We start from the raw sequence: 26754 nt of genomic DNA on the forward strand, positions 1-26754 counted from the left end.
TCACATCATTCCTGCTTTTTATTTCACAAACTAACAGAAAAAAAATCACAGAAAAAAAGCATTTTCTATTGCAATAAAAACCATTTAATACGATTTTTCATATAGTTCACCTGTACCTACCTTCGTTCATTTAGGGACAATGTAAAAACGTGAAAACTCAAAAATCATTTTTCGTGGTCTGGGATGTCTTTTATCTTCACTTAGTTTCCTTCAAATTGACGGATGGACAACTAAAATTAAAACTTCAAAAATTCACTGTACCAGAAGCTACACTAAATCTATTTTCTTGTATTTTATCTTATTTTTCATGTAGTTTCATCTTGAAAGAAAATTTATGTTAGCGCGCCGCGCGGAACTCTGGGAGTGTACGAAAAGCAGAGACTGCTCGTAATCTATATATTGACATTATCAAAGGCCTGGTACTGGCTCACTGGAAAATACGCTTGCTGCACATTTTTTTTCCTTTCCTTGTCATTCCGAAAAAGAGTAATAACAAAGTTTTTTCCCTCATCACACAGAGATAGATCTTAAGTGACTTCCTCGGGCCTCTAACTCAATTCAACTTCCTGTTGGGTCGACAGGGGGGCTGGGGGGCGCTGCTTCCTCATTTGAGGAGGGTCCTATAGGAAGAGAAAATACAAAAAAAAATTAGATTTAGAACGTACATTATTACGCGCAAAGCAATTTACGTTATTTCTTGGTTGAGGATCCTTTAAAGAGCGTTGTACAACAGGGGCCGGAGACAAAGACTATCGCTTTCTTTTGTATCAAAGAAAATAAAGCGTCTTAGTCAGTTGAGATGGAAGCCTCACTTTTCACTTTCCCAGAGCTCTATGATATTAACTTTTCTCTACCTTCTGGGGACGCCTCCTTGCTTTCTTTCTCCTCCTTTTCTTCGTCGGCGGTTTTGTCTGCTCTGAAGAAGATTCTTGCACTGTTCAGCGAGAAGTAGACAAGCTCAAACTCCTGCAAAATAGAGTACAGAGATTTAACGGTTTAATTTTCTAGCTTCAAGGGATTCTATAGTCTTTTTCGGTCGTGGGTAGCGAACAACTGTATTAGATCTGATCGCAGGTAAATAACCGAAGGTAGTTGGCCAGCAGTTGGCAAAAATTTGCCAGCATTCCGTGAAATTTTCGCGCGAGCGACCCGCCACAATTGACCAACCCCAATAACCTGCGACAATTACATTCTCCATCCTTCACATAAACAGCCTGCTTATCTTAATGTTCATATAAGGTGTCCCTACATAAAGATCCTGCTGGCAATCGTCCCGGGTTTGGGGCTGCAAAGCAGCAAAATTTATACTCGACCTGCTCGTGTTTCCTCAAGCAACACTCACCTGTTGATAAGTATTTAGTCGTTTCAATGTTAGATTCATGGTTTGTTGTAGTTTCTCGTCTCGCGCACTCCCACGGCTCAGTGAAACCTTCACTTCAGCCTTAGAGAAATTACATACACAATTATAAGTTAACGTTGTAAAATTATCACTAATAATAAGCACCAAGAATTGTTCAATTATACGGGATCAACTTTTCGTAACAAACCCAAAACATCATGGTTAGCGTAAAAAGGTTGTGGTTATTCATCGTGGTGAATAACAATAAAAGCTAAGTTTTTTCGTTTGTCTCACGATTTAGTCACGTGTGATGTAGATCGCGACGTTTCTACTGCATACTGCTAGTCCTCCTCAGGCGATGAGGTCGACTGGTCATGCGTGATCTTATAAAGCATGATGCTCTGCTGTGATTAGTTATGGTTATCATGGTTAGCGGTTACGAAGGACTTGTCTCGCAACTAAGACAACAAGCTTGTGAATAGATGTATTGATGCACATGTTGAAAGCAATGCTAGTACATCACAAGTACCCAATGCACCCCAAAGACATTTTGTCAGTTTACAGGTACCTATTTACAGCTGAGTACTCCTGGGTAGAGAGAAGCACTGGGTGAGTTCAGTGTGGTACCAAGGATGCTTCTCGCAAACGAGGAAAAAACGAAAATAAATATGAATTCGAACCACTGTTTGAAGATACTTTAATTTACCTTTTCTTTCTCGTATTTTTCCTGCACCGACTGGAACCAGTGAAGAGAATCAAACTCCTTGTACTGGTCAAGTAACTTTAAGATATACGCCACCCCTGCAAGAGATAGTAGGTTGTTCATGAGGGCGGTTAAAGGTAACTACATAGGAGGGCAGAATCTCCTGTGCCTCAATGACGTCACCAAGGCAACCGAGCCACAGCTCTATTTCTTGTTTCAGTTTTGGATCTGATTGGCTGAGAGAACGACACTAGTTTTCTGGGTCGATCACAGGGCGAAAAAAAAGAGGAAAAATCATTGAAAGCAATTCTGTATCAGAGAAATTGCTTTGGCAAGTGTTCTACATACTGTTAGAATCACCAATGTCGGAAAAACCGAATACTTCAGTGAAACTCACCCATTACAAAGCCATCATCAGTAAAAGAGGCTCCAATTTTGTTCTTCTTTGTGAGCTTTTCCTTGCAACTAAGCATGTATTCCACAAAGTTCAGAGTCTGCAAAGGATAAAATGCGAGACTGGTTTAACTTGAAGATAGTGAAAACTCTAGTGCTATCACATCGGAAATAAATAGAACGCTTCACGTGTGGCATGCGGTAAAACCAAAATCACAGTTATTAAAACAGCCAATCAGACAAAAGGGAAATGTCAAGAGCAGCCAATGGCAACTCAAAGTAAAAACGGGAAAATTGCCTAAAGTGCGGGAAAACGAGGGTGACCAAGTCACGATTCGTTTCAGTTTTGAATATGATTGGTTGAGAAAAAAGCGCAAGATTTCTGGACCAATCACGAGAAGAAGTAAAGCAAAAGAAAAACAATCCTTGATTATTATTGACACTCGATTGAAAATAATCAAAAGAAACAAAACGTGGCTCCAGGGAACAAGCTTACCAAAGGAGGTACGATGACATAGAAGTTTCTAAGATGCATGTTTTTGCTGTCCCTGAATTCTGGTGCGAACACATCGACAAGAAGCTAACGAGGAAAAAAACATTACACTGTCAGTATAAGTAAAGGAAACACACCTGGTTAAAGGGGGAAGTGAATAAAGGAGGGAAGGCACTACTTTTCCTATGAGGAACTAATCGTGAGTTACCTTGAAGTACTCGGTCGCACCAGCGAAATTCTTGGCCAAGTCGTTAATTGCAGCATCTAGGTTTCTAAAACAAGAACAATCCATAAATCAAATAACTAATCTAATGACCACCAAGTTCACGACAAGAGCAGTGGTCTGCTTTCGTTTTAGAGACTCACAAGACCGCGAGATTGGTGGACTTAGTTTTTCATAAATCCTTTGGCGTCTAAGCTTGCCCTTACCGCGCACAAAACAACCACGAACCGCCATTTAAAGATTCGTATGAAATCTTAAACGCTTCCCTGAGGACGAAATCCGATCCAAAACAGACTTAAACGCATGTAGAGTGACGCTATAAAGAACTCGTAGATATTCTATGCAAATATAAATAAAATTTACAGTGATTATTCTAAAGGCCGATGATCCTACGATTCTATGAAATAGAATTGAGCCGTCATTCCACAAAAGTCTGCCCCAATTCATCCGCCAACGATTTGTCCGCCATCTTTAATAAAACTTCTAAGGCCGGTCACGAAATTTGCATATCGAATCCCCGCAATACTCTTTCCTTAGCTTCGCATATCCACGAGTGAAAAAGGGAATTAAAAATAAGAGAAATCAGTCCATCTTAATTGATGTAATCACGGAGACAGCAATAACACATGCGTCAATGAAAAATATTCGAGTCCCGCAAAGGTTCGAGCCCAGGCTGTCCTGATTCTACAAGGCCATTGTGACAGGTACACCACACTACTCAGATCAGCAAATTCGAAAGCGTTCTGTTGGCGTCCTCTGCTTTTCATAGGGTATTAGTGTCAGTTACTCATTAAACTCACTTGGACGCCTGTTGTGATTCTTCTGAAAGGTTCTCTTCTTTTACCAGTTCCTCAAAAGACACAATGTCTTCGAGATCAGGAACGAATCTACGGAGATAATCAACAACAACATGTGGGTCGTTTTTTGGCATCATTTCTTGTCAGTACAGGAAAGGATTCCATGAATTGCTGGGGAAGTGGCATTTTTGCCTGCAAAGAGCACTTTTCAATCAATTGATTTTCCTTTATTTCGCTCTGTGATTGGTTCAGAAAACTCGCGCCACCCTCTCAACCAATCAGAAGCAAAATTTTACACCGATGGTCGCCTCCGTTTTCCCGCGATTCAGTCGGTTGGCTTATGTTTTCTCCGAGTTCTCATTGGCTCATTTTGGTTTTATGAACCTCGATCGAAACGCCCCTCAGTCAGTACCAGAATGTACCGATCACAGCCAAGAATACAATGCACCAATGATCACCAAGTGGTGGGAAGTTAGAGTCTAAAATAGCAAAATAGAAATTGCAACAGATAAATATTGAGATAGAATGTTTTACCTGATTGCATTACTACAGCAATGGAGACCTCCAGAACGAATCATACGAACATACCCCATTGCATTCCCTAAAGAAAAATAAGAAACAAAAATCTGAAAACATTATTTCCCTTGCTTACTTTTGTTGTGAACACAGGCTTAACACTCTCAGAGGAACATTTCTGACTCAAATCTAAGAAATCAAGAAGTACTACCAAGGGTGTAGCGTATATATAGCATGGAGAAGCGAAAGCAATTTGCAAATTAGCACTGACGCCTTAAATCCAAAAACGAAACGCTTTTTTTAAAGACGATTTCTCGTAGAATCGAAATCGAGAGACAACGAGACGAGGAATTTTTCATGGCCGCAGCACTTCTTAAGATTCTAACAGAGCAGACAATTTACCAATCTGGCTGATCAGGGTTCTGAACTGATCAAGATATGTTTGACCCTCAGGAGTCAAACCAAGTTTCCTGATTCCCTTGTTGAACTTCTCGGCTCGTTCAAACGGGTATTTTTGATCCGACTGTTCCTTCGTCTCTTTGAAGAAGCGAATATCCTGCAAAGAAGCGTTGGATAGTAACATGAGCCACAGTTACTACCAAAGACCCTTGCTTAGTAAACAAGAACCTAGAACATAAACAAAGTCAATATAATGGGACCATGGGAGCGCGAAGGACACTGCGTGCTTGATTACATGATATCCAAGAGGTGATGGAGCATTTTAAAACGTAGAGGGGGGGGCCCTTATTATTCGCTTATTATTCGCCAAAGCAAACCTCTGTGCAATCTTAACAGTGTCCTCTGTGATCGTAATCGATTTGTGACATTTCGTAGCGGGGCAATCGTTCAAAGAAATTTCTAAGATGAACTATCATAGAAGCTATTTATGCTCGGTCCCCAAGTCATGACCTCGAGCCAAACATTTTCCTTTCTGGTCCAACCAAACTCAGTAATTGACCATTTTTCATACGACCGTAGTTCTTTTCCCTTCTTCCCATTCCTGTGCACTTTGCATCTCGCGAAATCGAACGCAGGGCGGCGCAGCTTTCACCGGCCCAGCTCGCGACTTCGCACAGAACCATCGTACGGGGATTTTTCAAAAATGGCTTTCAGTAAAATCCCGCACGTGGCTGTATGCGTCTTATAACAGAAAATACTTTTTGACCGGAGCAGTCTTAATGAAACGAACTTTAAAATATTCACGGAACCAAATCTCTCGTCCGGGCCAATTTCTCGCGATTCTAGGGTTAATTTCCGTACTGAAACGTGGACGGAGTTGGAATCTGTTCCCCCTAAAATTTTCGTTTAGAGGGGGGGCCAACCTCCCTCCTCCTCCCAATGCCCCCCTACCCGCTACATCATCATCACGTACCTTGATGAGTCTTGCCTTGATGTGCTCGTCGTACAAGAACTGGGAAAAGATGAAGAATTTCTTGCGCAGAAACTGATAAGTAAAATTCACGGTTGTGTTCATAATCCCTGAGCCGTGCGTACGAATGGAGTTGGCAATATGACGGATATTTATAGTGTTCAAATGTTTGTTATTTGATGCGAGCTCGACAAAAATCTGAAACAAAAAACGACAAAGGTTTCAGGTATCACCCCAAAGCATTGATTGTTGACAAGAATTGTACAAAAATACATTTCCTAACCTGGTTGTTGAGGTTGTAAAGATATCGAGAAACAAACACGTGAATGTTCCGCATGATTTCCAACACGTCCAGACCCTACGGAAAAAATGATGGGATAAGGGCATCTCAATCAAATGGCTGAACAAAACATTAAAGCTTGAGTGTACAAATGATTGAATGGACTATCGAAAGATCGATCGGAGGTTGGACGAATGAGTGAACAGACTGACAGATGAATCAATGGACGGACAAAACAAAAGGAAGGAAAGAAAGATAGAGAGATGGATCAACGACCGACCTAACGCAACAACAAACACACAAACGAAGACATCAACGTGCCTACGAAGGGACGAACAAACAACAAACGAATACGAACGAACGAATACGTCAACTTTAAAAACTCTTTACGGTGGCCAATTTATATTATCAACTAAGTTGATAAAACCAAATTTTCTTTGAGTAGAATTTGGTCTTTGATGTTTCTCTGTAATCACCTGTTCAAGAGTTTGACTGGGCAGGTGAGCTTCAGTCATTTCCAGGCTGTACTTTTGTTTTGCTTGGTTTCTCATTTCACCGTACGTCCTCCAATCATGAAGGGCCACTGTAGTTAAGTTGTAGAATGTCGCATCAAGGTAATGAGTCACGTGTTCTGCAAGAAAAAATCAAAAATGAAGATTTAGATATATGAAAATTCACATATTTGCACTGCGGTGGAAAGATGAAATTAGAAGATCCTCACAGCTAAGAACACTACTGAAACTAGTAGTTGTAAGCAGGACCTGAAAAAAAAATTTCAGGCCCGTACGGGATTTGAACCCATGACCTCTGCGATTTTTGAAATTTTTTTCAGGTCCTGCTTACAACTACTAGTTTCAGTAGTGTTCTTAGCTGTGAGGATCTTCTAATTTCAAAAATCAAAAAGTTTTCCTACACGTTTTCGAAGAAAAAAAAATTTGAAAAACTAACTCGCGAAACTTTTCTTTTGAATAATCACACACAGAAAGGTTTCTTCCTAATACTTAAAAGTACTCATCACCTAGTAAAATATTATAAACAACAAAACTAGAAAGTACTGCTCTTTAGCTTTCAAATGAACTCTCACACACCAGGGTGTCATTTGCAGATTTTCACAACACAATAAAAGGTACTATCAAAAAACAGTGCTGGGCAGCTACCTTTTGCATAGTGAAAAACTCCATGAAAAACTGGAGTTTTTCACCAAACTGGAAATCAAAACCACCCCACTCAACATAATAAACAGAACCACATCAAAAAAGTTCTCAGTACTTTTCCTCAAAAAGGCTGTACAGACTGAAATACGGTATAGCAAGGTTTAGAAGAACTCACGTTTGATGTTGATGAACTGATGGAAAAATCTGATCGGCCTCATTTTCAAAAACTGGGAAAGGTCTCTCATTCCAACCTGAACGAAGGAAAAATTAAAATTAAATTGGGAGCACCATATTATGCAGACAGGCAGATCGACAAACAGAAAGACAGAGAGAGAGCAGAGAGCTAGCAGACCCTAAATATTGGCGCTGCGGGGAGATTGGAGACAAGTCACAGAGAGATTTGCTGGGGTCTGGTACTCATTATCGGTACCAAATCCCTCGCAAACCTCTCGTTGGCTAGCGTTGCTCAAGGCCGCATAATTTCCCGCAAAGGAGGAAACGCTCGTACTGAAGAACTAATAAAGACAGCCAGCTCGCGGGCTAACAGAAAGTGAAATGGACAGACTAATACAAACAGATGGACTCAGGGAGCACTCAGGAAGCAAGAAAGGAAGACCAACAAGTTAAGAGGAGGAAAAAACAAAGACCTGCAGAGGACACAGAGAACAGGCAAGCGGTGGACAGACACACAGATAGCCGGACACACTGACAGAAAAAAAAAACAAAAAAAAAAAACAGAGGAACAGATAGATAAGAACAAACAGGCAATGAGTCAGGCGGATAGAGGAAGAGGAAATCAGCTGAATAGCCATACACATAACTAATGAACAAACCTTGAAGGGATTTCTGTCATCTAACTGCAGATGCTGATGGATGTGAAGTCGTAGATCTGTTTCAATGTCACGACACAGTGGTTGAAGCAAGTTCTGAACAAAGAAAACATCAAAAATATGGAACTTGCTTAAGGGACTGTGTCACGCTACCTTACTATCGCGATATTACCAATACAGACCGGCTTTACTATAATGCCCCTGAAAAGTGTCACGCGGGGTCAAGCTAGTTTCCTGTCACGCTGGCTCAGTGCAGGAACTATTGAGAGCAAAAAGTCCGTTTTGAAGAAGTCACTAGCATGATGTCATTTGGAAGACTTGAAAACAGAATGAGACGCTGTCCAACCGACAAAAGAAACTAAGGGGTAAAGCTGAATTTTCGTAGTAATAATTTGGTTTCCAAAAACACATCTCTTGGAAGTTTACAAGTGGAGTAAATAGGATGCTTTAAACTGTAGTTATTTAGGCGTAAAATATTATGTTATGTTGTTTGGGACAGCTTTCACGAGTCACGATTGACAAAAACGAATGTAAATAATAAACGGTGAGGTTCTCCGTGATTGGAGAGATTCGAATGTACTCCATAACCGTCGGTATATTGTAAGATCTCATCAATAATTCTCCTTACTATCTGCCATACAACTCTTATGATGTTACTTTGGAGAATTTGGTATTGGATCTGCTAAAAATCCCCTAATTGCTATTTTTCTTTATTCTCGTCACTTGTCTTCTTGATATTGCATTGACAATGTGAGGAGAAATTCTCTCTTGTTCACTCATGGGAGTGAAAGGGTTGAATTTTACTGCCAACACTAAACACAAAAGGAATTGACAGTGACTGTCCTGCAGGAGAAACAAAACTATTAACCTTGGAAGATCGATTTTAAGCAGATTCTTTGATATAATAACACCTCCTCATGAAGAGTACGAAAACTCATTCATAACTCATAAAATTATTCAACAGACCTCAGGATAACATCCTTGGGAACTGAGAGGAACTTTTTAATCAGCATACTCACTTCATGTAGTGTGTCACCAATTTCTTTCTCAAATAATTCCAGCATGACTTGCGGTGATGGTTCGTGTTTCACTCGCTGAAGGACTGGAACACAATCGCCCAATGCGCTAATCATGTACTAAAAAAACCAAGTTGAAATTATGTTATACGTTACGAAAAGGATATAAAACAAATTATCGATGGATTCCTCCCTCCTCATAAAAAGAAAAGGTTGACTTGAGCTCAATAAAGTTACTGGGTATTTAAGGAGGACTGTTTTTACAGCAAAGGAGGGCTAAATAGCAGCAACCTTGCGACCATCTCTCTGGATTGGCCCTTCTGTACTCCCTTCCCCACTCCCCCCTCGCACTCTCCACTTCCCCCTCCCCCCGCCCCCCGCCCCCCGCCCCCCAAAGGGTTAACGCCGACTAACAAATTTTGTAACGTCTGGGCAACTTTTCTCTTGCTTTTTGCTCGTCTGTTTATTTGTCTGTCTATCTGTCTGTTTGTTTGTCTACTCCCCTTTTGGCCTGTTTTTTTGTTCGTTCGTTTATATCTGTTTTTTTCCTTTTTCTTCGATTTAGCTTTATACTTTACGTTTGCTTTCCTTTTGCTAAAAAAACAGTTTTCTGGAAGTTTTTACGGCAAAGGAAGTGCCAAACACAAGTCTTGAAGACAGCCGACAAGCGAAAAAACAACAAAGTCGAGTTTCGCAATTTCACTTCACCATAAAGCAAAAACGTGTAATGGTATGGCTGTCTATCCACCGATATCGACCTAATGCTTGGGCGAGGTTGCGTTTAATTTTCTTTTGCGGAGAGAGGCATAGAAAGATCTAGGTGCCCTATGACTCATTAGGAAACTTACATGAATTCGATGCACATCTGTAGCACTGTCATACAAGTCTGTCAAGTAAGTTGGAAACACAACCTACAACAGAAAGAAAAATAAAACGATCATCCATCTTTGTCATTATTCTTTAAACGTCCCAAAGTATAAGTACAAATTTCCTGAGCCTCAGGTTGTTTATTCTGTAAAAACAACGCACTTATTAGCCGAACTTGACTGATTGCTCAGTGAGGGAAAGGACTAATGTAGGTAAGCTTTAAAACCTACAACCAGAAGCCTTCCAGTGAATTCGCACGTGCCAGTTAAAAAGCACACCGATGAACGAGCCCAAGGAGATAAAACCACGAACTATACGTAAACAGCCGACAAACCAACGAATGTCGTGTAAACAGCTGACGAACTAACGAACGACATGTAAACAAGCAGACAAATGGGCGAACCGATGAACCGACGAACAGAGGAACTGACGAACTGACAAACCGACGAACTGACGAGCTGACGAACCAACAAGCAGACGAACGACGACGACTCAGCATTTAGCTCACGATTAAACCAACAATATAACAAGCGTATGTAAACCGAAATCTCCCTTTTTCATCCACTTCTCTGTTACTAATCTGCCGTTCACTATCGCGCTTCGTTTTACGATCTGCGCGCCTGGAAAAAGCAAGACAAAGTTAAAAGAGAAGAAAACAAGTAACTTACCCTATGCCAATGAAGAAATCCACAATCGCAAGCTTTTTTAACTCTTGATCTCAGATCACTGACCAGGTTAATTCGCTTCATTACACTGGTTAAACTGGCCATCTCGTCATCTCTGAAAGATTTCTGCGTCAATCAAAAGTTAAAATGGTGAAACTATGTACAATATTCACGATCTTTACATTAATGACGCACAGACTGTCACCAAAACTACGTGTTATTAAATCCTCTATCCACAACTAGACGCTTAACGATGTTAAAAAAAATAATGGAGAAACTCACCATTTGAACGCCCACATGAAGGCCTAACATGGCAATGAGTCTGCGCTCCTTTGTGGCTGAAGAAAAAAACAAAAGCAACAGAAATTCTGTCACAATCAGTGTAATGTTACAGTATTTTTATCACTACAACAGGGTAACCCAGTGTTCTGACGCCTGCTTAGTCTCTCCTCTAACAGTACCGCATAGGCTTGTGCATTTAAAAAAATTCGCTAGCCTACCTGAAGGCCCTCATCATCATTAGCGCTGCAGGACAAGCGTTCCTCCGCCCGCGGGAAGATTTGAGACTAGTCGAGGAAAGGTTTGCCCGGAGTCTGATACTTAAAGCCTCTCACCGGCTTGCGTTTCTCAAGGCTTCATAATTCTCGCAGGCGAAGAACCTCTCGTGCTGAAGCACAAATTATGAGGGCCTGCTCGCGGGCTAAAAATCCACAAGTTCAGTGATTTACAAAAATATGTCCTCTACATCATGGTTTGTTTTAATTCACAAAGCTTATCCTGTTCAGTATATTACCACTTTTTACTGACCACTCCCAAGAGTAAACTACTTGGATCTGACTTATCAATTCTCCGCTCTAGCTCCTATAAATTTCCTCCTCAATAATTTAAGAGATTTTGATGACTTATCAAGACAACACCCTTCACTTGATATGGGTGTCGATTCTCACCACCTGTTTCCTAGATAATGCATCGAAATCGTAGGGAGAAATTAAATGTAAATCACTCATTGTTCAAAGTACCTGGACCATTAAGAGCATTCTGCACTAAGACAAGCGCTGCCAATACGTCCTAAAATCAAGAAACAATTTTTTTTAATTACATTTAAAAAGAAACAAAAATTGATAGCGTGCCCAAGCATAAACTATAACAATTTCTCAAGAAAATCTACATTTCAGTCATCAAATCAATTTTCCATAGAGCAGATCGTTTTCAACGAACTTCAAGTTTATGCTTTACATAGCCACATCCTGTAAAGACGCCCGATGTTAATTCAGTGATAGCAAGCCTCTATATGCCTTGATTCTAGTCTCTCGAAGATCCGTTGACTGTTCGACTGACTGTTACTTACACCGCAAAAATTCAAACCTGATCAACAACCGGTCATCGAGGCAACTTGGATCTCTAAATGATTACCTTCTTTAAATGGACATCTTAGTGTTGAATCACACAGATTTGTTACAGGGAATTAAAAAAATAAAGCCACTAGGAGTAAATGGCTTTTTACTCTACATTGAAGAATCCAATGGGTTTTTCGCGCGTGCGAAGTTATCTAGCGCAGGAAAAACTTATCTTCGCGTTTCAAAGCAAAAAGAAAGTTGTAAGATGCTGAACTCACAAGTCGTTTGTCTGTGTATTTCTTGTCCGCTGCAATACGTTTCTGTAAAATAACAATATTGCAATCTTAGTACAAATGCAAGTGGCTGTATATGAAAACCATTGGACCTTAACTAAAACCTTCGCAGACAAAGATATCTTTCGAAAAGACTTTTTGACTACTTCCTATAAGTAGAACGTATTATATGTGGAATGAAGACATTTATCACTTAAAGGCGCATAACCGACCACAATAAAAGTCTATGCAACAGCCACATGTACAGAACACATACCTCTGCGGTGTTAATACAACAGCCATATGTATAGTACACCTACCTTAACGGTGTCAAAGCAACAGTCACGTGTACAGTACACATACTTTAACGGTGTCAATATAACAATCAATTGCACAGCACACCTCCCTAAGCAGTGTCAATACAACAGCCACATGTACAGTACTTGTACCTTAGCACTGTCAGTACAACAGACATGCACAGTACACCAACCTTAGTGGTGGCAATACCACAGTCACATGTACAGTACACGTACCTTTGCGGTGTCAATACAAGCTAATGCCATGAACGTCAAATGTTGGATCATGTGGTTAACACTTTCTGCTATAAGCATACTGCGCCGATGAAACGTGTGCTCGATGGCCTACAGAGAAAGACAGAAGAACTTGACGGTGCACTGCAATGATTGTTCAAGGACAACCCAAGAAGGCGGGTAACCATGCTCGTTTGTGGAGAATCCAACTCAATCTAAATATTACATGAAATTATCATAAATTTCGTGGGTTTTGATCACTTTCCACGTTTCGAAATCCTAAAACATCACTCAAAATACAGAACTAATGTGCAAATCTGGGGACAATCGTCACTTTTCACATAAGATAATGACATCAACTCCCGATGAGCATGAGACGAAGAAAACTCCAAGTGCCGTGTTAACATTTAAACTCCTGCTAATCGAAGTTCCCATTTCTTAGTGAGGTGGTCTTCAACCTGAGCTACGGAAAACATCTCGGCGAATCTCTCTAATTGAAGACTTACAAGCTAAGTTACCTTCCCAAGAAGTAAAAAATGCACTCACGCTCGTAAAATTTATTTTTTTTCGTGTATTTCTGGTTTTTCATCTTCAACTTCTTTATTAACTTTGATTAGGGAGCCGGAGAAAATGCTAGTGACTGAGTTCCTGGTCAATGTTATATTTTTAATTCTTCCCTTTGCACTCATAGCTTAAGGGAAACACTTACTGTAGTCTTGCAAATGCAGAGGCTCTTACCTTTAAAAGCTCTGTGAGCCTGCACAGGGCCATTACACACGACTTGGTCAGCGGTTTAGATAACACCAGATGCAAATTCATGATAGTGCGCACCAAGTGACTCACAGTGTGCGCTATGAGGACACCCTAAAATAAGTGAAATATTGGGAAAAAGCATTGCTTGTTCCAGTATTCTCTCAAACGTAATTTATCAAGAATTGAGGTTTCTTTGGTCGAGCTTTCAGCAAGAATATTTTGAGGCCTGGGGAACTCACTCTTAAAAAAATAACTCACTTCAGTCATTCTCCAAAATCTTGAACCAAAGCGAGTTTCCAATAGCGTGCGATTTCCTACACGTTAACTCTTTAACCTTTTAGATTGACTAGCATCTAACTTCTCCATACAATATCAGTCCCACAACTCACATTAAGGTCATGGGAATTACGCAAATGATCACCAACTAAAAAACGTCTGGATTGTTAAGCAAATTCTCCTTGTCAGCAGCTCAAGAAATGTAAGAGAACACTATGGAGAATATGAAAGTGATAGGTTAGAAGATGGAGCTAACAGGTTTACAAGGTACCTTAATAAACAGAACACATCGCGTGTTAAGATCATCGACTAAGGTGCCTCCCTTGTTTAGACTGGACTCCATGTGAACCATCCATGAACTGACTTGCATCTGGTACAGCTGTGCATCTCTGAGAAGAAAAACAAAAGCATCACGTATTTGAAAACAGTATTTTGACATCAAGCTTGAAACGTGACGGTCTTACGCCAACAAGTTGAACTCTGAATCAAAGGGTCTGGGTTCAAATCCTACCTGAGTCATTGTGTTGTGATCTCAGGAATGACACTTAATGCTCTCAGCGGCTATATCCTCTCAAGAAAAAAATTAATACCAGCAAACCTTCGGGAAATCTGACAAAACCTGGAGTGTTACGAGCCCATTCAGAAGGAGTAACAATACTAATACAGCAGTCAAAATGTCTGCACATGTGGGAATTTTGTTATAACTAGGCCGCGTGCTTTTATGGTGTACGAACCAAGTTGTCTGACACGTGTTGTAAACAACCAAACAAACCCGTAAGTCACGGTGTTTTAAAAGCGTATAAATTTTTTGGTGAAGCTCAAAACAGAGTGGTAAATGAACATGAAACCTGTAATTAAATGAGTTTTGTGCGCGAAAAATCTTGAGTTGTCCTTCGCCTTATTTTTGTTACCTTGTACAAATTTCTTTGAACGTTTCAATATTTCTGTGAAAAGTTTGCGTGACCGCGGTTGCAATTTTGCGCGGGAAATTAGCACACGGCCGGTCAAAATTGATCTCCTTGCGCATGCCCTACATTTGACCGCTGTCTTAGTAATACTCCCAACCAATTAATTGCAAACTCGTACCAAAACGTATTTGAAAATAAATTATCAAAAAAAGTTAGTTAATTTTCTCCCACCTGACCAAGTTTTGATTACAGTTCGTCAAATACTGCTCCTTAGAAGATTCCACAGCTTGCCTCTGTTTCTTGTCCACAATCTTGCTGAGGTGAGGAATTCTTCGAACGAGAAATTCATTTGGAAAGAACATAATGTCCCCAACAAGATGCACAGCTGGGACCTGAAAAAAAGAATTGTTCAAATTCCACCATCAAAACCTTAATTTTCAAAATACGAAAAATCGAGTAAAAAGACTTAAAGAAAAGGAATACATCAGATGTTTATAAAAGAGAATATTGGAGGTTTGTCACTTCTACATCAGAGACAATGATAAACATAATCAGATAATTGAACTAGATACTTCATTTGCCGAGTAGCAATCCAAACGGATGCTAGCTGACAAGTACATGAATGTATTTTCACTAAGTAGCGTTTATTACGTAACAGTGTATATGAAAAAATTACGCGCTTCTGATTGGCTGAAAAAGAGTGCATTCTCATGTAACACGAGTGCAAAGTTGTGCAAAGTTGTGACACGAGTTTAAATTACAAATAACGTGCACGCTTTCAAAATTTCGTCTGTTTTGACTTTCTGTGATGTTTTTTCCTTGGAAGTTGTTAACGAGCAATAACATAATTTCTCATCCAATTTGGTGTGATAAGCAATTATAAATTTTTGAAAGACTACAAATTGCACTTGCCCTACAGGCTCGACTGTGCAATTTTTTGTCTTTGAAAAATTTCCTCCAGCTTATTAACAGCAAATTGCAGTCGAAATCGTGTTATTACTTTTACTTATCCAAGATGACTCTAACTTTGAAGTCTGTGGATAAAGCCCTCAAGTGAGAACTACTGAGCAGAAATTTCATGTAGTACTATCTCTTATGGTCTACATGGTGGTTTTAAATTTTAAGCCTATGGATGAGAAACTTTCTTAAGTGTGTGACCAGGCAATTGAAAGCTACCCAGCTTGCAGTGCTGTCACGTGCTTCTGTCAGTAATTCAGTTACTGTACAGCATGGATCAAGTCTAGACCCCACCTTTTTATGAATGTCCCAAAACTTGCTGAAGAACTTTCTGTCAATGCCCTTGTATATCTGATGTTGCAAGATAAACAAGCCAAGCAGACCAACAATCTTATGGCGCTGATCAACCTCATGAGGCTCGTCTGAAAACAGAGCAAGAGAACAAATAAATTAGCATTTCCCTAAAAAAATTTGCAGGCTAAACATTAAAATGAAAAAGCAACTCTTACTACAAAATTATTGGAAATTGTTTTTAGTACTTACTCATTCTTGTATCAAGACTTTGAAAGATGACTTTGATATTGAACAGGAATTCCTCGCCAAATTCATTAGTTCTGGCCACTCTCACAAATTGACCATCAAATGGCTGCTCGATGCAGTTCTGAAATATATTTTCATCAAAAAAGATAAAAGGAAAGTCAGCTTGTAAACCCTAAGATCATCCTACTACAGTTCATCTCATTTTCAGTTACTAGGATTAACCTCACCCCCCTGTGATGTTGGTCCACTGCACCCTTCCCCCCCCCCAAAAAAAAAAGTACCTGATCACTTCGCTGACATAAAAACTTGCCAACAACCAACTCAGCAACTCTATCAACAAACTACCCAACAGTCATCTTAGATCAACTCACTGGTATACCAAAGCTATTGGCAAGTTGACAATGACAATTTGATCAGAAGTGAATTGACCACACTGAAAGGGGTTTATGAGTTGACTAACAGTGTCTGCAAGCTGGTTGTAGGTGAGTTGACATGTCAGTAAAGTGACTGGTTACAACCCAAGAAAACAACACAATTATTGAATTGTGGCAGACCTTGAAGCAATGAGGCCATGTACTGACAACCTCTTACAAAAAGTAACAGAAGAATTATTTTAGTAATTCTCTTTATTATCTACCATACAATTCAAGGTCAGAAGTTACTACTCTGTACCTGCAAAATAACACCATCAAGGAGCTGTCCTTCCAAACTCATAAGAAGTTTTTCAAGTCGCCGAAGCTTTGCCTCTTCAATCCCAAACAAAGCAGTATTGTTGTGGACTGATTTTAACATTCTATAAGTTAAAGAAAAGTCTTTATGCATATGAAAATCAGGCATGCATCTCATAGATATGGAATAGTTTTGCAGAGAAGCTTATTTACATTGAAATTATTGTTGCAACACCAGTAAATGTACTGACACAATCGAGTAAAGGACTCAGGTCTCATTCACTGACTTACAGAATCTTTGACTCAGATTCACTGACTCACTGCCTGATTGTCACTGACTCACTGCCTGACTCCCTGACTGATTGACCGACTGACTAGTAACTAACTGACTGACTGACTAATCTAACGACTGACTGACTAATCTAACGACTGACTGACTGAGTAACATACTCACTGACTCACTGAATAACTATTAGCTCTGACTTACCAACTCACTAACTGACTTGCTGACTAACAGACTGACCGACTGACTGACTGTCTAACTGGTTAACTGGCTAAATGACTGACTGTACAAGTAACTGACTGACTGACTAACTCTTTGACCCAGATTTCACCAACCAACTGACTGACCAACCAACTGACTGACCAACCAACTGTATGAAGTGACAAACAAGGCAAGTTACCTCCTGTATTGTTTCCAGTGTTCCTTCAGAGTGTGACTGGCATCCATAATCTCATCCAAGGTGATCAGCACTCCCAGTAGTCCAGCAAGATGTTCAAAAACAGTCTGTCAAAATGGGAAACATCTTAGAAAAATGATGATCATGTGAGCCAATAATTTCACTTCATTTCAAACAGATTCATACTCCTTTACCTGCCTGATACATTGAGCTATTATTAAATAATAGAAAAACGTAATAAAGGTGATAATCAATGTGTAGAAATAACATCACAAATACCATAAAAACCAAAACTAAAACAAGGGATATGGGAATTTTTTTTGGTCATACTGTACACCCTAACAAGAGCCCTTTGACCACTAGGAGAGACTGCCATAGCATCAAATTTCTCCACAAAATATCACCCTTGAATTAATCATTCAGGTCACAAGAACAAAAGAAATGATTATCAATTAGAAAAGTTCTTGATTATTAAACAAATTCTCCTTTTCAATACCTTAAGAGATGTATCAAGAACTGCATGGAGAATCTACATACTGATCCTAGGGTATAATTAGTTAAAATGAAGGGAAAAACTCCTTACTGTAAAATGAACTCCAGTCACATCCATCACTTTAGGACCCTCTCTAGAAAGAAAAAAGAAAAATGCTTGTGATTTCTTCACACATTTTGCATGGTGTATGAAACATTGAGGAAAGGTGCAGAGCAACTTATGAAACTAAAAATCTCACTTTGAATGTAATGAAGCTAACTGCTGTATCACGTTCTTGACAACCTCATATGCTCGTGTCACAAAACTGGAGATATCTTGTAGCAGGGGTAACATTCTTCCAAGACGAACTTGATTGTCTCCTTCTTGCACCTGTTCTTTATCTGCTCCTGAAATTTAAAAAAAAATTACAGACTAAGTAGTGTAAGGGGGCACTGTAGGACATAGCCAATCAGATTCTAGGATTTTGTACCACATGGTACACATAACCCAATCATATCTTGGATGACAACCTGGCCATCTGATTGGTTAATGTGTACAAAACAATACAAAATCTTGAAATAGAACAAGTTTAGAGGATCTTTGTCCAATGTGTTGATTATCCACATGCATAGTGAAATCCCTTATAATCACTGACATCATCTTTGAACATGCTGTGCACACACAAGGGGGTCAATTCCCTGTGTGGCTTTCTTATTTACCCACACCATTTCAAAAGAAAACAGGAGAAACAACCACTATAACACAAAATATGCAAAAACATGAAACAACTTATGAAATTTGTAAAAGGAAAACTAAAGAATATTCACACACAAAGCTAATTTAATTACAGGTATCCTGTGGATTTGCCATTTGATTCGAGCTCAATCAAAAAGTTTTATGGTTTTCAAACATAGTAAATCGCTGGCTTGTGTGGTTGTTTATAACTCCTTGAAGACAACTTGGTTCTGGCTCCAGGTGTTGTACATCATAGTATAATCAATATCTCATCATAATCTTGATTTTCAACACAATTAGAACTTACAGCTTCAAAAAACTGGCCCTTTCTACTATGACAAATGTTGTTTGTTATATTTGCTTAATTTCCTTCCCTCACATACCTGCTTCTTCATAGAGCAGCAGAGGAGTGAAGAACTTTGTTGTGGCCTAAAACATTCAAAAGTTTTTTTGTTTTCAATTTCTCATCATTATTTTTGAGAAAGAAATGATGTAAAAGAGTACTACAAAAAAAAACAAAAAATTATATTTATTACTTGTAGCAATTAAACAGAAATAATTACAATCACATAAAAAATATAATTAAAATGCCACCAATACAATGCTTGCATAAGGCCGCAGGATGTATTTTAGAAAAACTTGAAGCTAAATACTGGAAAATGAAATGATACCTGAATACCAAATCCTTATTGGATGGTTTAACTTACAACACAGGCAATTATTTTGCTAGTTGAAGAAAATTTTTCCAAGCCCCATTGAGGTTAGGAAAAATATAAGCTATGATTACAAATGGTTCCCACCTCATGCTTCAGCTGATCCATTTCCCGACAAAGAGATGCAAACACCATTATCACTTTGTTAAAGACCTGGAAAAGAAAATTATACTTAGTTTTTGTATTACTCAGCCATGCCATTTAAATGATTAGGTAAAAATATCAAATAATTTGTGGTATGAATTCTCACTGGGAACTCAGATCTTTTCTTATAAACAAATTTCCTTAACAATTTTAATACTAATACAAACAGCATCATAACATCATCATCATTATCATATTCGTAACAGTTATTTTATTACAAGTTGTGTTGTGCATATTTATCCCTTTTATCATTAACAGATTTCTTTAACAATTTTAATACTAATACAAAATAGCATCATCAACATCATCATCATTATCATATTCGTAATAGTTATTTTATTACAAGTTGTGCTGTGCACATTTATCTCATAAAATGTTCAAATGTGCACATGGCTGATCAGATATTATGAGTACATTAAGTCTCCTAATAAAAATCTACATGTTACAATCTATGCTACAAATGTAATAACATATATGAAAAAATTGCACACTTCTAATTGGCTGAAAACAAGTGCATTCTCATGTAACACAATGCAAAGTTGTAACACGAGTGCAAAATTGCAACATGAGTGCAAATTTGCAAATAGCACACACATGCCTTTAAAATGTCATCTGTCTTAACTTTCTGTGATGTTTTTCCATGTATATTACTAGCAAGTAATAACGTGATATCTCTTGCAATTTGCTGTAATAAGCACATGTCAATTTTTAAGAGACTGCAAATTACATTGCCTTATGGGCTCATGCAATTTTGTAATTTTTTACTGAGGCTTATTAACATCAAATTGCCCTGGAAATCATGTCATTACCTATACTAACAAAATGCTAAAAGCAAAATAAACCTTGTTTTCTGTCTTGATGAGTTCCAACATCCTTGACTGCTCATACGGCAGAGTCTAATTCAAAAGAGAGCACTGTCATTTCCAAAATTGTTCCTCTTTCCACAATATATCTAAGTTCAAATCTGGGCTAAAAACAATTCTTCACGATTTTAGGGGTATTGATTCAAATTACTCTTCTCTCTTTAATACCCAGTAATACCCAAAACTATTATGAAATTCTCAAATGTGGTTGGTTATCACCAGCCTGATTTGAGCACTAATAGAACAGTGTATGCATCATGATTGTAATAAAACAGTGTAACAGGACAGTTCACACCTTATAGCTATGTGAGTGGACAGTATGTATATGTGTCATATGCGTGCATTCTTGTCATGCACAATTGTTTTTTTTAACCCTTTCACTCCCAAGATCTAATTATTAATTCTCCTTACTATCTGCCATACTATTCTTATGACGTTAGCTCAGAGAATTTGGTATTGGATCAACTAATAATCCCATGATTGATATCCTTCTCTATTCTCATCACCTGCCTGCTTGATATTGTATTGATATTGTAAGGAGAAATTCTGTCTTGGTCACTTATGGGAGTGAAAGGGTTAATGAAAATGTAAAGAAGATGGTAAGACAAGTTTTTCGTCAAATTTTAATTAATTGGTAACAAGACTTTGTGTTGTCAAACTTGGGCTGATATCATACTCATGATTAATAAATCAGACTCCTTCTTTGAAGTCTTCCAATTGTGTTGATCACAGACCAAATTGGACTCCACTCAGACCTATTACTATTATGAATTTCAATTAACCCATTTAGCTGCCAATCAGTTTCTTGAAAACTTGTCAAGATAATTACGCAGGCTATCTCATTAACTGTTTGCTGGATAACGTATTCAACTCGTTCTTAATAAGATATAGGGCCTCAGTAGATGAAAGAGTGAAGGGGGGGGGGGGTGTGCTAAGATATAAATGAGGAGGGGCGGGTGAGGTGGTGGTATCCGGGTCGGAATATATGATCATGACACTTGCGGAGTAAATAAGATTTTGATAAATCAAGGATGATAACAACATATATCTTAAAAAATATATCATTTAACCATCTCCGTAATTTTCTACTCACTTGCAACGCAATGGGATCAAGACTGAAATCCCACGAGTCTCCAACAGAGTCGTCCAAGGCATCCTCGATCGCCTTGAGCTGTGAAGCGTATTCCTCCAAAAATTGGCCATACTTTTTCAACTGCGCTTCGCCGACGAGTTCTGCAGGTAATAAATCCTTGTTAAATAATTTTTCGACTTATGCTAGTGTCAATTTAAAGTGTTAAAACTTACTCAATGAACCGTCGTCGAAGGCATCTAAATGCCACCCTTCCTCCATCTTGGAATAGTCACGTGACGATGAATGAGTCGTAAATGTTGTCATCATGTTTTTCAGTTTTCCCACCGGGGGAGTCTCATACGCAATTCTTGTCACAGCACTTTTGCGAAAGCAAAAGAAGACATATTGCACTTGAATAATCTAATATCTAACCTAATAGTGAAATATTTAGTTTATAAGTCTCTAAAAGTAGAATAAATTGGGATGTAAGAGTCACTTTAACGTGTACTTTTTAAATAATTTAACCTCTCCCCCGAAAGACTGAAAATGACATCTCAAACTTTAAAGTTTGGCCTGGTTACCTGAGATGTCAACATGTCGGCCGCGCGAAGAACAAGGAAACGAAAACAGTCTGAATCTGAAGTCCCATTTGCCGCAGGATTTCGTCTTCCAACATTAAAACAAAGCAGAAATGCAATAGGATTATCTAAGATTCCAAAAATTTACGATCCAGGACCAGAAAGTGCTTATTTTCGACGTATTCCGCAGCCGCTCTCCGAAGATGATTGGTTAGCGCAATACAACGAGGAAGGACAGTCCTTTAAAAACTTTTTGAGGACCTGTCCTTGGATCTCAGGTCGCAAAGTGAAATACACGAGGCAAAAGTTTATTTCCGATGGAAAAAATCTCAAGCAGAGATACCCAGATGGAAAAATTTACTTACAACCTCTGGGCGATTTTGATCAAAGCTGTTCGAACAGTTGTAATCCCGGCATTGATGACTTAGCAGACTACACAGAACGTTTTTATTCGTTGCCTGTTGTTGTATTACCAGCAGTGAAGCTTAGGCTTCCCACAAAGAAAGGTAATGGTGTGAAGCTGTTATAAAATTGTGGATCGCTGAATGTGCCTTGGCGTAAACATATGAAAGTCCTCTCTGCTTCTAATGTAGAAAACATTGATAGCAGGGAGGACGAGACGAGACACTCGTGCTACTAGAAACGAGACGAGACCAGTGGCTAGCATGCCTGACCTCCAAAGAGCTTTCCCTTGCAGGTGATTTGGCATACTGGAATTATGGATTCAACGAACTAGTTACCTCATCAAGTGCATCGCGGACAAGTTCAAGAGTACAGTTAAAACAGCTTGAACTCAATCATCGTTGGTCTCATGGTATGTCACAATTATCTGTTTTTTCTTTGTCGTGACTGGCCAGCAGAGCAGTGGTATGTCATCTGAGGGCATGCATGACATCTTGAAGGAAGCATGTTATCATTTTCCCGATCACCTTGCAAGATGAATGAAAGATTGGCGACCTGGGTATAGGGCTTCTCCTTCCAACTCCCACCTTCCTCTATCAACTGATAATTCTTTCATACTGTGAAAATTCAGCCTAGTAAAAGGCAGAGGCCCATTCTGCAGAGAAAAAATGAGCATTATCTGTCCACAAAAAATATGTTAGCACTGTATAATGAGGTGTGCTGAGTGATTTGTAATTGGTTTAACAATTAACACTGATTGGCTTCTCCACTAGGGCATGTATAACTAAGGGTAGACAGCATCCACAGGCTTCTGCAACAACAGATTACTGGCGATGCTCTCTGTCTAATTGGTCTCACCATGGTAGACCTGTATGAGGACGAATCTGACCTGTTTGTGGCAGGGCTGGCTGCAGGAAATCAAAGAGTTGCTGTGAGTGGGTATTATGACATAACTATGCATTAGATTTGTCATGGAGGTATGACCTATTGACCCCTAGAAGTGATTAACATTCATCTTCTTGTCACAATCTTACTTAACTTAGCAAAAGGTACCAATGATTGGCAAATATAACTGCAAGAAGTGTATGTTCATGTACCTTGGTATAATATCAGATTTCCTCAGAGACATTTAGGATGGGATCCAGGAGTTTTTGATAGGGGGGTATGCAAGCTTTGTTTTGGAAAACAAAAGATTTTTTCTAAGCTATAACTTAAATGAGCTGAAAAATATTTCAAGATCTGTGGATTTGAAATTCTTCATATTGACTTGTAATTTGCAATCTTGTTGTAGTGAGAATTTTGGTGTCAGACAATAAGAAAAGGGAGGTTCTGGAACCCCTGGGACCTTCCTCCTGGGACCTCCCCCCAGGGACCTCCCCCTGGGACCTCCCCCTGGATCCATTACTGACACTGTAATTGCAGGCACATGTTGCACCAATTTACTAAAATTTTTGGATCCTCACTTCACTAAATAACATGACATAGTGTGGCCCTGTGTGTAACTTTTAAAATGTTGTACCTCCTCACATCAGATTATTCCCTTCAGGTTTTTAGTTTTGCGCGGTACGATCCATCTTTGTCATTCTCCACTGAACACTGGTATGACATCTTGCCATCCAAACAACTTGATCCACTCAAGAAGAAGCAGATAATTCTACAGGTACTGATTGCCAGGAAAGTTATGTTATCCTTAACCCTTTACACTCTAACATCAGTATGCATATTCTCCATACTGTTCTCTAAAAATTTCCTAAGGTGCTGACGAGGAGATTGTCAAACAATCAAGAGCTTCTTTAGTTGTTGATCGCTTCCTTTATTCTCCTGACCCCAATATTTGATCCAGGGGTGATAAAGACCCAAAAATGGGTCTTGAATACGTTTCACGACAATCCTAACTCCAGTCTTCATAAGTAGTTGAACAAGACGTCGATCAACTTTGGCCCTGAAATGTCAACATTCCGTCGCGTGGCGTCAGAAGCAAGAATCAAAACCCAACCCTAATTTCAGATCCTACATTTCGTGCAACGAATCTGGCTTGTGCCAGGCTTTTGGTTTTAGATGACGTAGAAGTCAGACATCTCTACCCTGACTTTTTAAAAATACTTAGACAACAACGCGTAAGTTTTATACTTGAATTATAGTCACTGTGGTTACTTTTCACAGAGAAGTTGTAAATTATTGGTACATGAGATTGCACACCTTTTCGGAGTAGAGCACTGCATCTGGTATGCCTGCTGTATGAATGGTTCAGGTCACCTTGCTGAAGATTTCGGTGAGTTTTGTATCAAATGATTTGACTTAACAGTCAACATTTTCCATGATAAACAGCTTGGGCATTTTCTCCGTATCTTCTCTGTGCCTTGGTTGGTTTCCGTTGGTTTTCGTTTTGATTTTGATCGGTAGAGAAGTGGTTTTCTGAGGCTAATCGCAGAACGTAACTTATTAAAACGGACGAATTCAGAAATATAAAACTTTCCCCAAGATTGTTATTTTTCCAAAGATGGCTACCTGACGATACGATTAAATCTAAGGCATAACGCATTGATGTTCTCGACTTCAGTTGGTAAACAAGAGAATATTAAAAGAGGCACAATCTTAACGCGTGAAAGACGCGTTCTTGATGCGACACGACCAGAACCTCTTCCGTTTTACGATCTGCGTTTTAATCGGGCTCGTTTGCTTATTGAACGCTTGGAAAAGTAACTTTCATTGACGAATGATGATGAAATTCTTGTTATGGTTCATTTTTATTTTTTTTTTTTTTCCAGCTCAACCAATTAACCTTTGTCCTGTTGATCTCCACAAACTACAACAACTGTGCGGTTTCGACATTGTTGATAGGTATCAAAAGGTATTGAGTTTTTCTTTTTCTTTTTTATACCTGTGGGAAGATACGACCAGGGGAACTACATGTAGAGTTGGCCACCGTAAAGAGTTGAAAAGCTGACGTTTCGAGCGTTAGCCCTTCGACAATCGCTCTAACGAAAGGCTAACGCTCGAAACGTGAGCTTTTAAACTATTGACGGTAGCCAATTTACATTGTTAACTCAGTTAATAATACTAAATTACCTTGTTATACTCCCCCACCGACGCAGCACCACTGTTTCTTTAGAAACTTACCTCCTTTATACAAATAGAGTTGGTTGTTCATGTTTTGTGGTCACAACTTGACCGCAGTTTTTTAACCATCACGCGTTCCGCTCACGTGACGAGCTTTTCGGCAATCGTACTGTTTCCGTCTTGTTTTCTAAATGGCCTTTAAGAGTCAAAAAATCGTTCGGCTGCTTCGACGACAATTTACCGAAAACCAAGCGACGCTTTCCGACAAAATTCTACATGGAACCCTCTGTTACGATACTTTTACGGCTTGCAAAAGTATCTTAAGGTTATCGAACACTACAAAATATTAGTTTGGTAAGATTTGAATGTAAAACAAATAAATAAATAAATAAACCACGAGTGAAGAAGTATGGCTCAAGATGGAGGAATTCAAACAGATAACCCATGGCGAACCTGATAGAGGAGGAATCTTTCAAAATGCACCAATTTTGATGTGGTTCATTTAAATCATTTAATTAATTTAAGTCAGCGTAAAAAAGCACATTATAAGTTGCTGTGGGATTACGCAAGTAAATTAATCAGTTGAAATTAAAATCTTGTTTCTTAGGGCGACAATTTTTTTATTGAATGTTTAAGAAGGCTGCCTTTTCTTGTCAAGAATTATTGTCTTAATGTATTTTCTTTTATAGCTACTGGAGTTTTTCAAGAAGCATAAAATGTTAGAAGAAACGCGATGGTTTGAGTCAAGACTGGCCTTTATAAATGAATCTGGAAGTAGATAAAGAAGAGAGAAAACCAGCCTGACTTCGCAACTGAAGACAAAACATGCCACGAAGAAAGAAGACACACTGATATTAGCAATGATATTGTCTGCGTCAGTTGAAATAAAAGTTGCTGTTATTTATTTCAATGTCAAATCGTTAAGCTCAGTCTTTTCCCCACACTTTGACACCTAGACTTCATGTCAGGGTTTTGACGCTCGTTTAAAATTATCATCAAATATCAATTCCTGTTTCAAATCTTTCTTTAACAATTTCGAACAAAGCATACATTCGTATTATTTAACAATTCTTTCAAACTTCTGTCAAAAGCCAGAAAGGAGTTTAATATTTACTTTTTAAAAAGAAGCCGAGGATGGCACCGAAACAC

General features: G+C 38.9%; 2 protein-coding genes across 2 annotated transcripts; one reads left to right on the top strand and one right to left on the bottom strand.

Annotated features, from left to right (window-relative positions):
• On the bottom strand, nt 1-21938 carry LOC113676626 (WASH complex subunit 4). The gene is made up of 36 exons (XM_027193302.2): nt 21799-21938; nt 21587-21726; nt 20473-20526; nt 19574-19639; nt 19157-19202; nt 18298-18445; nt 18150-18192; nt 17570-17673; nt 16891-17011; nt 16222-16339; nt 15973-16100; nt 14953-15113; nt 14085-14202; nt 13523-13648; nt 12788-12895; nt 12261-12302; nt 11665-11713; nt 10928-10983; nt 10649-10771; nt 9962-10024; nt 9117-9233; nt 8101-8193; nt 7443-7518; nt 6590-6744; nt 6117-6191; nt 5837-6031; nt 4867-5020; nt 4483-4549; nt 3952-4038; nt 3137-3200; nt 2932-3015; nt 2440-2536; nt 2046-2140; nt 1343-1441; nt 855-966; nt 1-620 (listed from the first exon to the last, which is right to left on the bottom strand). The coding sequence occupies exons 1-36, from the start codon at nt 21890-21892 to the stop codon at nt 559-561; spliced, it is 3540 nt and encodes a 1179-aa protein (XP_027049103.2). The 5' UTR covers nt 21893-21938; the 3' UTR covers nt 1-558.
• A 182-nt stretch (nt 21939-22120) lies between these two features.
• LOC113676615 (archaemetzincin-2) lies at nt 22121-26510 on the top strand. The gene is given in 7 exon segments (XM_027193288.2): nt 22121-22649; nt 22841-22957; nt 23319-23476; nt 24092-24205; nt 24709-24817; nt 25314-25396; nt 26295-26510. Coding segments are annotated over 7 exon segments (1164 nt in total). The 5' UTR covers nt 22121-22159; the 3' UTR covers nt 26388-26510.
• Nucleotides 26511-26754: the final 244 nt, after the last annotated feature.

This window comes from Pocillopora damicornis, chromosome 5, assembly GCF_964200805.1.
Source record: "Pocillopora damicornis chromosome 5, jaPocDami1.2, whole genome shotgun sequence".
In the NCBI taxonomy this organism is placed as follows: domain Eukaryota; kingdom Metazoa; phylum Cnidaria; class Anthozoa; order Scleractinia; family Pocilloporidae; genus Pocillopora; species Pocillopora damicornis.